Source organism: Erpetoichthys calabaricus, chromosome 7 (assembly GCF_900747795.2).
Source record: "Erpetoichthys calabaricus chromosome 7, fErpCal1.3, whole genome shotgun sequence".
NCBI classification, from domain to species: domain Eukaryota; kingdom Metazoa; phylum Chordata; class Cladistia; order Polypteriformes; family Polypteridae; genus Erpetoichthys; species Erpetoichthys calabaricus.
This window is the reverse complement of record NC_041400.2, coordinates 69,737,734-69,752,675: the sequence shown is the minus strand read 5'-3', so window position 1 is coordinate 69,752,675 and position 14,942 is coordinate 69,737,734. Positions and strand designations below refer to the sequence as shown.

The 14,942-nt window shown below is 35.1% G+C and overlaps 1 protein-coding gene across 4 annotated transcripts in view; it reads left to right on the top strand.

Annotated features, from left to right (window-relative positions):
• fam151b (family with sequence similarity 151 member B) overlaps positions 1–14,942 on the top strand; it is a 61,482-nt gene that overhangs the window by 12,113 nt on the left and 34,427 nt on the right. For all 4 annotated transcript variants that reach the window (XM_051929631.1, XM_051929634.1, XM_028804690.2 and 1 more), the window contains exons 3-5: positions 3,212–3,368; positions 4,540–4,760; positions 12,239–12,374. In XM_051929631.1, the coding sequence (XP_051785591.1) occupies positions 3,212–3,368; positions 4,540–4,760; positions 12,239–12,374 (514 nt within the window). The remainder of the gene's footprint in view (positions 1–3,211; positions 3,369–4,539; positions 4,761–12,238; positions 12,375–14,942) is intronic.

Below are 14,942 nucleotides of genomic sequence, written 5' to 3'. Positions count from 1 at the left end.
CTGCAGGTCCTTTGTGCATAAGACTTTGAACTTCTGTGTTCTGTACACTCTGTAAATGTGAAGTATCAAATCATAGCAGCACGACAGATATGCAGGAGCATCTAAGACAGAAGCATTCTGAAGTTTGCTATTAAGACATTGCCAAGACAGTGGCATAAGTTCTAATTACTTTTGTTAGTTCTGTTTGGTAAATCGCCTCATTCTACAGTTATTTATTTTCCTAAGCACTGCACTTCATAAACAACCCATGACCCTGGCAACAATGCAGTTTTTTTTTTTTTTTTTGGAGGAAGCTTATAATTAGTAAAATAAAAAGAGATATGATCTAAAAGTAATGTATGGTGTGGTGAAAATAGCGTATAATAAGCACATTGTTAGCTAGTGATTATCAGGAGGTTTATGATACTTTACTCCTTATATTAGGTTTCTTTTTTTTTTTTTGCCCAAGTTTGTTATATAATATGAAGTGTTATTTGAATAGATAAGTTGTGTTCAAGTGTTCAACTTAAACTGATTTGAAATCTGATTCAAACAAATTCACTGTTACTTGATCTTGCATTAGTGCACTTATGTTGTACTTCTAAGCAGATCTGATATGTAATATCTGATTCAAACTGCACTGCTTTTATTATCAAATGTTTATTTGTGAACTGAAATTCTTTTGATTTGGAAAGACTTTGAGTTTGCATTCCTTTTTTCACTTTATTACAAAATACAGTATTGGTTTTCTAATTATAAAAGTTATGTTTGCTTTTTTGCATTTGTTAGATTTTTAACAGAGTAATCAAAGTTTGTTATATGTTCTGCCACTATGTTCTACTAAAAGGACTCAAACACAGGATGGCTTGTTACATCTACCGTTTACTTCCTTTATCTATGTCCCATAATATACAGGTTGGTCCAGATCTAACTATGCAATTATTGCATTGCATTGCATTAAAAGTTGCATAGGTAGATCTGGTCCACCCTATACATGCCATCCCATAACCTGCAGTTAATCCCTTCAGCCCAACATTTAAAGTAACAGATGTCTCTAGCTATTCCAATACGCACAGTCTTTGACTAACAGCCATAGCTCAGTCAGGAACTGTTCAAATGATTCACCAGGTGCCTACCCCTTTTCATTAAATTTGTAGCACGGATATAAGGTTTGCTTTTGGCGTTACATAGGCCTCAAAAACAGTCGTAAAATATTTGTAATTTCTTACTGTTGCCTTCGGGTAATGCCCTTGTGTTGTAGATGTTCCATCCTTTGTCACCAATCCACAGCAGCAAGTAATTACACTTTTACTTAATTCCTCTGTCTTGAAGTGGCCCGTGAACATTAGCTGTATGTGCTGTTTAAACTTTCACCAATGGCCAATTGACTGAATCCTAGACCATTCAAGGTGAAAGACACCGGCAACGTTCATAACTGTTTATTTTAAGTATTTAGTTTTTTACTCTGATTTTATGTTCTGACGATTTATTCTATTAAACGGACTTGTCATAAGTCATAATATACATACCATCCCATAATAAGAAGCTAATCCCATCAGCCTTACATTTAAAGTAACAGATGACTCTGTAGATGCTACAAATTATTAGATTAGTTGACTAATCAACAAAATAATCACTAGACTAATCGTTTAAAATATAGTCATTAGGTGGATCCCTAATACATATATAGATACTGTATTTATACACACATACACAAGATATTTTATTTTCATTCCATTTCAACAATTTAGATTATATTGTTAAATCCATTATATAAAATCCAAAGGAGAATCCATTTTAGATATAACTTTATTTGTCCCCAGGTAGAAGTTTGGGTTTTTACAAAAGCTATATAGGCGGAGTGGTGGCTCTGAGGCTAGGGATCTGCACTGGCAGTCAAAATTGTGCTGGTTCAAATCCCGTAAAATGCTAAAAGGGACTCTGCTCTGTTGGGCCCTTGAGCAAGGCCCTTAACCTGCAATTGCTAAGCACTTTGAGTAGTGAGAAAAGCGCTATATAAATGCAAATAATAACAATTATTATTATTATTATTAGAAGCTCTTTAAATAAATACATTCATAAATAGATAGGTAATTAAGTTATACATGCACTTTGATCTGAACAAATGATGGAATGACTATAAAGCAAGAAAATTTAAAAGCACCAAAAGTTCTGACTTGGCTGTCACAGTCACAGTGAGGCATTTTGCTGAAGTATTGCTGTATTATAAACAGTAATATTATAAAGGAGCCCAGTAGCATTTTAATCCCAAGTTGTAATGCGACAAAACAGGACAAACTCCTATAATTTTGCAAAGCACTATATAGGCAAATTGGCAAAAATAAAAGCTGATAAATTGAAAACTTTTAATCCTTGGATTTGTAAACATCATTTGCTTAAATAACACCTTAATAAACAATGATCTCAAGACTGTTGTGGTCTAAAAGTGATATGGAGAAGTAAATTCCTTATTAGGATAAAATATTGATTTTGTTAAAATCCTTTCTGTAACCTACCATTCACTTGAGATATTTTCATTTCTTTTGTTTTAATTTTGGGTGTTGCATTGTTGCAATTAAAACATTTTTTTGCTTTTTTTAACTTCCCAAATAACTATGTACAATTTACCAGTCATCCTAAATTCATTGACATAATAATAAACTAGTTTTCTTGATCAGCCTTGCAGATAAACAAATTGCAGATGCACAGTTAAAATTTCCTCAACTTGTACTGAAAAGTAAAATCACAAACATTGTACTTGGTATTTTACTATATAATGCATGCCATCTTAATGAACTTAAAAACTGTCTCCCTTCATCTTTCACTTTAAGTTATTAACTAAGTAGTACTTAATTGAAACAAGAAGCATAAATACCAAAATCAACTGAAATGAAAAGTTACAAATTAAGTGCAGTATTTTGGAGACTCCTAATGTTGTATCCATTAAGAAATTACACAGTAGAAATAATAATAATAATCTTTATATACGCTGATTGTTGCCATTTGTAGCTAGTTGTTTTTACTGTATACATTTACACTTTATATTTTGTAGTGTTTTTGAAAATGTCTTTAAGAAATATTGTTTGACAACAGCAGTATTTAATAGAGATTATAGGAAAAGTTCAGTTCTCCCCTTTTTTCTTTGCCGTTTTTCACATTTATAGTTTCTTTTCAGTGATTTGTATTTATTATATTTTGTTTGCCATACACTGTATTCTATGATCTACTTTAGGTTCTGCTCACATGATTGAAGCAGATATTCTTCAAGATATCAAGATAAATCAGCCAATTATGGCTCACCCACCACAGAATGAGAGCGACATCACATTTTATGACTGGCTGAATGAGGTTCTGAAATCAGACAAGGGTTTAAAGCTGGATTTTAAAAGGTGAGATTATTTGTTTTTATTTGTTGTATTTAAACATGAAAATAATATACAGTATCTGATTGGTTCAAAAGTGAATTTTTTAATTTAATATATTTTTACTAGGCATTACCATATCCCCAGAATTACTTGTGTTTTGTCTACCATTGCAGCTTCTGCTTTCTTGACATTCCAGTATTTCTACATCACATCCTAAAACCCTTCTTCCAAATATTACATTAAGTAACCTCTTTCTTTAAATTAAAGGCTTTCGTCACTATTGTCACCTGTCCATAGGTTAAAGGATTTCTGACATAATAGTCATTTAACACATTTGTCTTTTGCTTCCTGATGCTACAACTACAGTAGAAGTCATGAACAGGGTTAATTCAGACCTGTATGTCCTGTCCTGATCTCCTCCACAATGTGATTTTTTTTTTCCTTTCCTAAAGGGAAAGTTGAATTCATTCCAAACAGACTTGCTTCAGCTAGGCTGTCTAATGACACACTCGCTGTGCATTTCAGTCTTCCAGCCAACATGGTTTCAGTATGACCTGGCTAAAAGATGATTAATGAACATCACAGCAGCAGTTTTTAGTGGTGTAACCAGCATATCCATCCATCCATCCATTGTCCAACCCGCTGAATCCGAACACAGGGTCACGGGGGTCTGCTGGAGCCAATCCCAGCCAACACAGGGCACAAGGCAGGAAACAATCCTGGGCAGGGTGCCAACCCACTGCAGGTAACCAGCATATATTGCTTCATATTAAATGTCATTACACCCAAGTTTTTGAACTTTGATCAAATGTATTAATTTGATTTACTTACTAGAAATTATGTTTTCAAACATTTTAATCATTGTCCTGTGAGTGATGAACCAACCCAGTTGAGCTATGCAATCTAGTAATGTGAAATTTGATTTATACTTAAAATTGAAGTGCAAATGTAATATATTAAAGTATGGATGAATGCAGCATGCTACAGGGCACACTTTTCTGTTTTTTTTGTTGTGTTGATGAAACAAACTAGATTAAAAAATAAATTAATTAAACAACCCCATAAACGATATTGAACAAAAAATCCACAAAGAGCTTATTTCCAACCTTCAATTTTAAAACACTTTAAGGTAACTATTGTGCCCCAATTGTAAGAAGAAAAAACTTTTCTCAAGTGTTCCATTTTGTTTTTACAGCTTAGAAGCTGTGGGGCCTTCAATGAAACTACTGGAGTTGAAGAAGGAATATCTCAATCGTCCGGTTTGGTTAAATGCAGATGTACTTCCTGGACCTGGTGGAACAACTAGCAATGTTGTAGATGCACAAAGATTCCTTGAAATGGTGGATTCTTTCATTCCAGGTGCTGTATTGTCTCTTGGGTGGACTACTTCCTGCAGCAGGGACCAGGATAATTATGGTAGGTCATTCCTGAGAAAAATTACATAAATGAATATGCTTTTAGTCACAAACTGAGCCATTTGTTTTTGAATGTATGCTTGTACTTTTTAAAACAGGAAAACATAATTTGATTAAAACTTTTTCTACACATTTGCCTAATCATGATGAATAAATCATTTAATCAGAGGTATGTGTTCAAGTATATTAAATGGCGTACTTCTTTTGAATTATGACGTTTTCAATAAAAACTGTCTCAAATTCTTCAAATGTAATAATAACTATATCAACATTTTTCAACCTGATTGACTCCATAGTTCTTGAATGAGTTCTTATGGTCTGCCCTTTAACATTCCAGTACAGTATAGTATTTTACTTCCTGCTTGTTGAATATAAGTAATCGTACTTTCTTCTAGATTGCTGTAAGCCAGCTCCAAGGTAGCACAGTTGTCAACATCTGCAGAAGTTCGAAAAGATGTACACGTCTGTAGCAAACCTAATCAGCCCTCCACAAAACAAAGTGAGGCAGCAGTGATTTGTCTATAGTTTATGTGCTACCCTTTGTTCAAAGCTGGGAAGGATGAGGAAACATACTAGTTAAAGGGGCATCCTGTCAGAACAAAACACCTGGAAGTCGACTTTTTCTATATGCAGAAATCTGTTATCATAGCTAATACATCAAAGACTGTTCAGCCACACATACACTTTAGTCATTAAATATTGGATATAAAATTAAAAAAAGAAACAAAAACAAACCGTGAGGGTGCAAGACATAAAATGTTAAATTGGTTTTAATTGCTATTTCAGAAGTTGTGTGCCTACTTCAAGAAGATATGCAAACAGACGGATGCTTTATGTAAAATATACCAGCTCTTTAGAGGTAATCTGGTAGATCTCCAGGACATTAAGGTATTATATTGGGCCCTTTTTATTTGATTGCAGTTACAAACTTAAAAAGCAACTCCATGTAGTTTGAAAAATTATCCATGAAGACAGTTTTAAGCTTTTTTTTTTTTATCATGAGGGATTTTTTTTTTGTACTCTGTGTCAAAAAGTGAAATATTATAAACTGACAAATATACTGAAGACAGCATCTTTTAATAGCTATACATTCTAATTTAAATAAATGAATTTTAATTAAATAAAATAACCAATAAATTAAGTCTTCCAGATAGCAGTTACAGACTTATAGTTGTCTCCCCCTTAAGTGTTATACATTCTGCCACTCGTAGACATTTAGTGTTTTTACATGTACACACATAATCGGGTAAAAGTGAACAACCCGATTAAGGCAGACACTTGGTTTCTTAATGATCCACACAAGTAATCTTCTGGAGTTCTCCTTCGTCAAAATACTCTGACATTATTAAAATGCACAAAAGAGTTAAACATTATCATCGGCCACTGTAATTTCAAAAATAAGCATGACACCTATGATAATTTTCATGTGCTTTATAAGTATGTTTAGACAGATTGATGCTTTATAGGTTTCTGTTACCGGATTTCATGCAGCAAACTCTTTTTCTGATTGGCTGTGCTACTGAGCCCTGCAAAGGAGCCAGCATGTGTGCTTCTTGCCTTCCATGCAGTGCTTACGGAGTAATAAGGAGGAGGAGAAAGAATAATAGTGCAATCGGTCAAACATTTGCCTCTTGATATATAATTTGTGGACACTACAACTTATGGATACTGAAGCATATGTAAAGTAAATGCATACGCAGGCTGCCAGAGTGCAATGGACATGTGCAGGTATAAAATCCTTAACAGTAACCTGGTATAGAGTTTACTTGGCCACGTAATCCAATTATTCACAGAGAAGTCTACCTCTGTTAATCAGGTTTCTCAGAGACCAGTAATCCGATTCCTCTAAACAGAAAAGAAGTTTAGATGGCATTTTAGAAATCAGGTTTGTGTGAATAACAAGTTATTGAAGTGCATGTTAAAGCATTAGTTGTTGCTCTCTCTAAATCAGGTTCAAGTCTCTTGCTTTCTCCTATTCTGCCTGTCAGTAGTTTCTTTGTTAGTGCATTTAAACTTGTCAGTTCTTTTATTGCCTTCTAGTGCTGCCACTAAGGATTATTTTGTAAATGATTCACATGTTCATTATTTTATAGATTAATCAACAACTAATTTTGTCCAAATAATGCAAGCAAGCATGTGAATGTTTGCTGTGTTAAAATTTTTATTGGATAATTTTATATATGGAACTTGAAAGCAAAAGACAGAAGTCTTTGAAATAGCTTGAAAGGACAGTGTGTGTAAGTTATATTTAAAGTTTATATTTACATAACGACTCAAAATTAAAACTTATTTCTGTCTTAGCTTGAATATAAGCAATTTAAATAATTTATCAACTAAATATGTATGTATGTAAATTTACTAAATCTCATTAAACATGTATTTTTAAAAAAAATTAAACTCCACACATTGTTTTTCCCTTGTCCTAGAAATAAGGATTGTGGCTGAAAGCAAAGAAACATTTTAGAGAAGCACCTTTTTTTTTTCTTTTTTTTTTTTTGTAATGTAACAACGAGGATTTCATTGAGCTGTGTGGTCTGAAGTGTTGATGCAATCTAAATTGCAGTAAAAAGTGTGTTTCTTTTCAAAAAAGCCAGCTTTCAAGTGGCAACTCACCAGGCAGGGAGGGAGCAATGTTTTGCTATGCTACAAACTATTTTTCAGTGTGCAGCAACTGTGGCAACTGCAGTAGATTTCAAAATACATCTTTTGTTTCACCTTAATCATTTATTGAAGGGGATTTATTTATGTTTTAATTCCTGCAGAAAATAAAAAAAATAACTTAATAAAGCTGTCATATGTTTATATAGAATTTTATCACTGATATTTAGTTTTCTTTTGAATCCACAAATTGCCTGAACTGGGATAAATATCTGGCCAAGGGTGAATATGCAGCTCTGCCAGAAATAAAATTACCAAGTGCATTTAACAGTCTAGTTGATAGTATTTAGATATCCTGCGTACTGAAACATTATTTTACTTAATTGCAGCCAAGACTAATAAAGGTGACAACTGGCGAGCCTATTCAGCATAATTAACCAACAGTATTTATCTGTCTTATCTGAAGAAATACTGTGGTTGTAACTTTCATTGCAATGTTACTCACAAGCATGCATTTATCAAGGTAAAACTAGTTTCTCATTGCTGTAAGAACAACTGTCTGACGAATTAGTGTAAGTTTGATACTTATCATGTTTTTGTTTTTTTTTTTTTGTTTTTTTACTTCGCTACGTTCCTTGAGCATGTCCAGCTCAGGTATTTGTGCATGGAATTAATGGTATAGTGGAGCAATATCTGTGTTTTACATAGTGTACAAACAATCATTTTGTCAATTTTCCTAGTGAAATACCCCCACACTTTTGGGCAGTATTTGGAGGGACCTATTTCTGGAGAATGTGGTACAACTGCAGCCATCATATAAGCCTATTCAAAAACTATACTGGACATCGTAGCATGCCAGTGTGTAATTTATGGTGGTGTGTATTGATGATTATTGATTACGAAATGATAATTAGATTAATGTTACTTTTTTTTTGTTGTACCTATTGCATTGAATAATCTCAGCAGCCCTATTGCCTTTTTACACCTTTTCTCTTGGTTGGTCACTTGTTCTCCTTCCTTTATAATCAGGCTCACTTGGAGTACTTCTCTCTGTAAGCATATGAATAACCATTTTCAACTAAAGGAAGAAATGCTGCACATACACATAAAATCTATTCAATATCTTTTTTTCCAGTAACTAAAAATAAACAATACTTAATGCTTTCTGGAAAAGGAAATCTAATATATGTGCCTCTGTGTGTGTAAATACTCACTGAGCAAATTATTAGGAACATCTGCTATTCATGCAATTACTTATTAGACAATTACCGGTATGTGGCAGCAGTGCAATATATGAAATAATGCAGATACAGGTCAAGAGGTTCAGCTAGTGTTCACATCAAACACCAGAATGGGGAAAAATGTGTTTTCAATTATTTCAACTGTGGCATGATTGTTGGTGCCTGTGGTAAAGTGAGGTCCGTGGCTGATCGGCATCTTTTTAAATAAATAAATGCCGCACTCGCGTCTTGGTAGGAGGTGGCGTGATAGTATGATGAGAACAGTTCCTGGTCACGATATGGGAGCGGACGGTCCTACACTAAGTACACTGGTGTAGGATCGTCCATAACCCTAATTGGTGCAGGGAGCTGCTGTTCATCATAGCTGTGCCATATCCTCATTTTAAAAGGGAAAACACAAGTGTGAGGAGGAGGATTGAGACAGGAAAACGAGAAAATGAATGGAGGTTAAAGAAAGAAGACTGTAGGCGGCAGGAGCCAGTGCAGGAGTGAGCAGGCTTGAGGGTGAGAAAACATGTAGCTAGACAGTGAGCCCTGAAGAAGAGTGTGAGGCCGACACTCGGTTAGGGGAGGGTCAGTTGGAATGGGTCACTCTGGCAGAGCTACAATGAGGAGTGGGAGCAACTGGGAGTTTAGACGGCTTGCAGCAGAAGACCGGTAAGGCAGTGGGGATCAAGTAGGCTTGGGAGGAGAGCCCCAGTGTGAGTGCCCTGGCCATTGGGGGCCCAAGCCAAGGTCTGGAGAGGGAGCCTTTTCATTAGCCAAGGGATGGCAGGGACCCAGACCTGAAGAGGGTCAGCTGCGTCTGCTGTTAGGGCGACTACTCTGCTACAAGGCCAACATGGGATAACCAAATGAGCCGCCATTTAAAAGATCAAGGAGCTGGGATTTTAAAAAGGATAGTTTCCAATCTATTGGTTTTAATGGACATATTTATTCTGGGTTTAACCTCCACCTCACCTTTGTTTTTGTGGATTATTTATTTATTGAACTATTGAATTTTGGAGCACTGCACTTTTGAACACCTTTTTGTTGATTGATTAAAACCAAAGTACTTAACTCTTTTGCACCTTCCCCTTACTTCATGTGGTGTCCTCATTTGTTCAGCTCATCCCACTCATGACTGTCAATGTTGTCTGGTTCAAGATGCTCCCAAATGAGAAGAGGGGGCATGGAGCTGGACCCGCACCATCACAGTGCCAGACAGGTTGGTTAGTATGTTTATGTAACTGCTGATTTCCTGTGATTTTCATGCTCCCCAGTCTGTAGAGTTTACCCAGAATAATCTTAAAAACAAAAAACATTCACTGAGTAGCAGTTCTGCGGATGGAAACGCCTTGTTGATGAGAGAGGTCAGAGGAGAATGACCAGACAGTTGACAGAAAGGCTACAGTAACTCGGGTGACCACTCTGTACAACTTTGATGAACAGGAATGCATATCAGAATGCGCAACACATCACACTTTGAGGGGTATGGGCTACATCCACGTTGGGTTCCACTCCTATCAACCATGAACATAATGTTAAGAGATGCAGTGGGCGCTGGCTTACCAAAACTGCACAGTTGAAGACTGGAAAAATGTAGTCTGGTCTGGTCTGTTGAGTTGAATCTCGATTTTTGCAGAGGCACACAGATAGTAGAGTCAGACTTTGATGCCAACAGCATGAATCCTAGCACCCAACGTTACCTTGTGTCTACAGTCCAAGCTGATGGTGGTGATGTAATGGTTTGGCACAATATGGCACCAGTAATACCAACCAATCATCACTTGAATGCCATAGCCTGTTTAGATATTGTTGCTGACCATGTACATCCCTTCATGGCTATAATTTTCATATTATCTAATGCCTACTTCCAGCATGATGATGCACCATAAACATGACACCGAGTTCAGTGTTCTTCAGTGATTCTCCCAGTCACCAGACCTGAATCTGGTTAGCACGAGGGATTCACAACATAAATGTGCAGCTGAGAGAATCTGTGAAATTGCATGATACAGTAGAATGTTCCAAATAATCTATACAGTGTGTACAAATCTTTGTCAATTTCAATACTGCCCTTAAGTTAATTTTTTGAACTTCCAAATGCTTAACTTTGTTCATTTTAGTACATTATTCCTACACGTTCTTAAGGCGTTAATCATTTTTTTTATCTTCAGGTTATAATTCTTTCCTTCAGCACTTAAATTGTTTCTACAAATGTTTTATGTAGCTGCAGTTTTGCAGTATGTTCAGTATATCTTCCAGTATGTTTTCTCAAACTTTCACCTTTTTCACATTCACAGTTGCTTTAATCATTAAGCATTTCTTTCCATATGTCTAGAACAATATTTCCCATCGTAGATTTCCATGACTCACATGGAGTGCAATTTCACCAAGTGCTATGTCTCTTCCTTCTGCCTTACCACTGTGGTTTGTTGTATATTTGAGATCAAAGATCAACCATCACTGATTTACCAAATCACCTGCTATTTATCATAAAAACAACTTAAAACAAAGAGGTAATTTTTTCTACCAAAAAGGTTGTTATAATTTGTTATATCCATCATACTGTACTGTATGTCAGTAGTTAGGCTGTAATACAACAGTATGTGCAAAAGTTGACGTTTACCATTTATTATTTATAAAAATGCTATGAGAATATTGTACCAAAAAGGATAATGCATCAAATATAAAATGGACAAAGCTTTTTTTGGGATTTGAAGATAGAGAGTATCCAACAAAAAATAAAATTGAGAAAAAACCTTCATGGAACAATCAAGGATTGAATTTTATTGCTAGATTTCAGATATCCAAAAAAAAAAAGTTGTTTTCACACTTAACAGCTTTTGTAATGTCTGAATTTCCTATACATTTTAATGTTTGGTAATCACTAACTGTTATAAGTCTGCACTTTTCTAATACTTAGTAACATTTTCCATCATCCTGCAGGGTCTGAATGCATCAAAAGATAATAATATTCATGCCTGTATTGTGACTGACAGTCTCAATTGTCTTGTCCTTTATTAAAAGTATATTGAGAACTGATTATGGTCAATGTAAAACTATCACCAACAAACTCTGTAAAAATAAGCTTAAGATTGAAGAGAAAATCTGTAGAAGAAATAGAAGAACCTGTGAAATAAAAAGAATATGAAAATGTGTTAGTCCAGTGACAGAAAGCAGGAAAACAGAATTAAAAAATTCTGTAACTTTAAAAAAAAATGTCAGTAGAGCAAATTGTTGTTGTTCCAACCCCTTGTGCTATCACTGTTTTATGTCCATCATGAGTCCCTCAAATTATATAAATCAATATTGAATGAAAAGGAAAGAAATTTGTTTTTTTTAACCTCTGCTTTCATTTTTCCTTTTGACAGTCTATTACTGCATTGTTCTTTCCCCTTTATTTCAATGCTTCCAGTGTCTGTTTCTTATTTCTCCTGTATTTCCATACAATATTTGAATTGTTCTTGGAAAACACTCCTACAATCTGTTAGCTGGTTCCCTAAAAATGGTGTGCTGCACACCCAGGCACACAGTGATACTTGTCAGCTAGTAAAAGCTATGAGTAAAAAAACACAGGAAACAGTTGTGCTTTCTTAGAATATACTCTATAAAGAGCTGACAATAAATAAACTGTTGAGTTTTTTTTTCACTTCAGGTTACACCTGGGAGATGGTAAAACAAATGCAGCAATTATGTAAGGCACTTCAGAACACAGTAACATTTCCAGTGCGTGCAGCTTTGCTTCCAGCGTCATTTCTTCAGCTTCAGTGGTTGCTTCAGCAATCTGAAAGGTGAGAAGAAACTTATTTTTTTTTTGGTGACATTTCAGGAATGAATATTTGCAGGTCATGTCCTAGGACACTTTTTGAAGATGCTTGTCACAGATGTTTTCTATGCAGATGGCTAGAGACTGACCAAAAAGTATTTTTTTATTTTGTACCAAAGACAGTTATGAGCTGATAATTTGGAAATTCTAATTTCCAGGAATGAACAATTGTTGAAAGGAATAACATGTTGAAACCTAGTCACATTTCAGTCCGGCACTTGAACAATTGTATGACAAGTGCCTTATATTTGAAATATGTATAATAAAAGTAGATCATCTTTGTGCATTTAAGGAAATAATAACAAATATATGATCTAAAATGAAGTTAGCATACACAAAATGTATGCACCTAATTTTCAGAGTTGTGATAAAAGCTTGAACTAGTCTTATACACAGATATTCAGTTTTTATACTCCATAATGAAAAGTACTCAATTCCCACATTACAGTATTTTATGTAAATTTAAACACACTTCAGTTTGTAATGCAGCAGATTAATATGTTACGCTTGCTTTATAAATTAGTCTGAGAACCATTATAACTACGCACCTCTCAAAATGACAGACTTGATGTATCACTTAAGAAGGTTATATTTTAAAAAAAAAAAAAAAAACAAGACCAGACCCATTCACATAGGAATGCCGTGACTCAAACAGCTTGCAGAGTATAAAACATGGAATGCAAGTTTTCATACAAGGATTACTACATTTATTTCAACAATGACACCTAAACACATGTTTGTGTGGTTAGAACATATTTTCTTAAAAATTAAAAATGCAAAAAAATGCAGAGTTATAACACTCTTCATTGTCAAATGAAAATACACAGTAAACAGAACACTTTAAAAGAAAAGTATTGTCTGTTCCTGAAAAGTATTGTCTGTTCCTAAAGTTCTAAATACCTAATACATTTTTGTAGTGGCATTGAGTTCTGTAACAACTGCTTTAAGAGGTGATTCCACAATTTAACCATAGGTGAATCCACTACACATGTGGAGGTATATAACAGGAGTCATTACGCTCATCCTTCCACCCTACTCTGTTGTACATCATGTGACAGGGGTGCCCTGCAGTGTACAACATATTTCCTGAAAGACACCAGTTTAGTCAATTTCAGGAGTGGAAGGATAATGTATTACTTAAAACATACAAGGGAGTTAAAGAAGGAAAAAAACAACAACAGTAAAGAGGATAAGATAACAAAGACTGTCTTTTTTGTTCCTGCCTAAACACAATCCATCTAAGTCGTAATCTGCTATTCCTCATGTTCCCTCCAACCTCCCAGCCTTTTTCCTTCTTAATATACTGGTCATCTGTTCATCCTCGTCCTGCTTTTCCTCACCAGTAGAGTTTTTGTCTGTGCTCCCATTCTTGCCGAGGAGTCAGTGGCCTTTATAAGGCAACCATCTGGAAAAATTCTGGAAACACTCCTCGGCCAGTCCTCTTCTCAAAGAGATTCTTGCAAATACACTGACAAAGTTTGGATACCATAGCAAGACACCTCTGCTGCCCACTAGTGGCTTGAGGGAATTCTGATTCTTTTTTTAATGGATCCCTGAAAAAATGTTGAGGCATCCTGTTCAGGAAATAATGTCCCATGCTAGATGTGTCCTCCCATGCAGATTAGACTGTTGTCCCACTTGCTAGTACAGCAGCATGCCTGTTAAGTTCAATAATAGTTAATATAGCCAAGAGATGCATATAGCACAATAGATAGAAAACACAAAAACATACAATAGTGCATTTTATAGAGTAGGGCACTGACCAGTAATTTACCGCTGTATCCTTAGATTTACCAGAAACCCCTAAATGTATCCCTTTAGACTTGTCCCTGTTCTTTACCTGAAAATCCTATTTCAACAACTTTTCTCCCAAGATAATGATCTGAACACTGTGACTGTATATACAATTAAATTACACATAAAAGATATTTCAGACTCGTACGTGTAAAAGGCAGCCTCTTTTTTTTTTCCCAAGATTAAAAAAAGGCATTCTGGGTAAAAGTCCAAACACTTTGCTTCTTTCACTATCCTTATAAAAGATGCAAATAATACAGTCTTGACAGGTGTTACAACTCAATGAAGTTAAAAAGAGAAGTGGTATAAGGAATACATATGCAACAATCATTATGCTTAAACAAATTTTACGCATTATTGTTGTTACCTTAATAGGCCATTCATGGCCAGTAAAGTTATATGCTCATCCTTCAGAAGTTTTCCAAAGCTCCAAAAATAGATATTAATGAATAAATGTCCTTCTTATCAGAGGTTAAACAATTTCTGCCTTAAACCTAGAAACATAATTGCACTGTTTTGGAATAGGTGTTTTGGAAAAAAGGGGGTGTCTCTTTGATTACCCTAGTTATAAATGATTCAAATGACTGAAGCCAGCATTTATTTCAAAATAAATAAAGTTGATCTTACAATTATCTCTTCTCCCAAAGAGGTCCCTCCATGCACTTCTGGGGAAAAAAAGGCAGTGATGTTAAGAGTGCATATAAGTCAGAACTTGGGAAATACTTACAGGAGAAGGCTA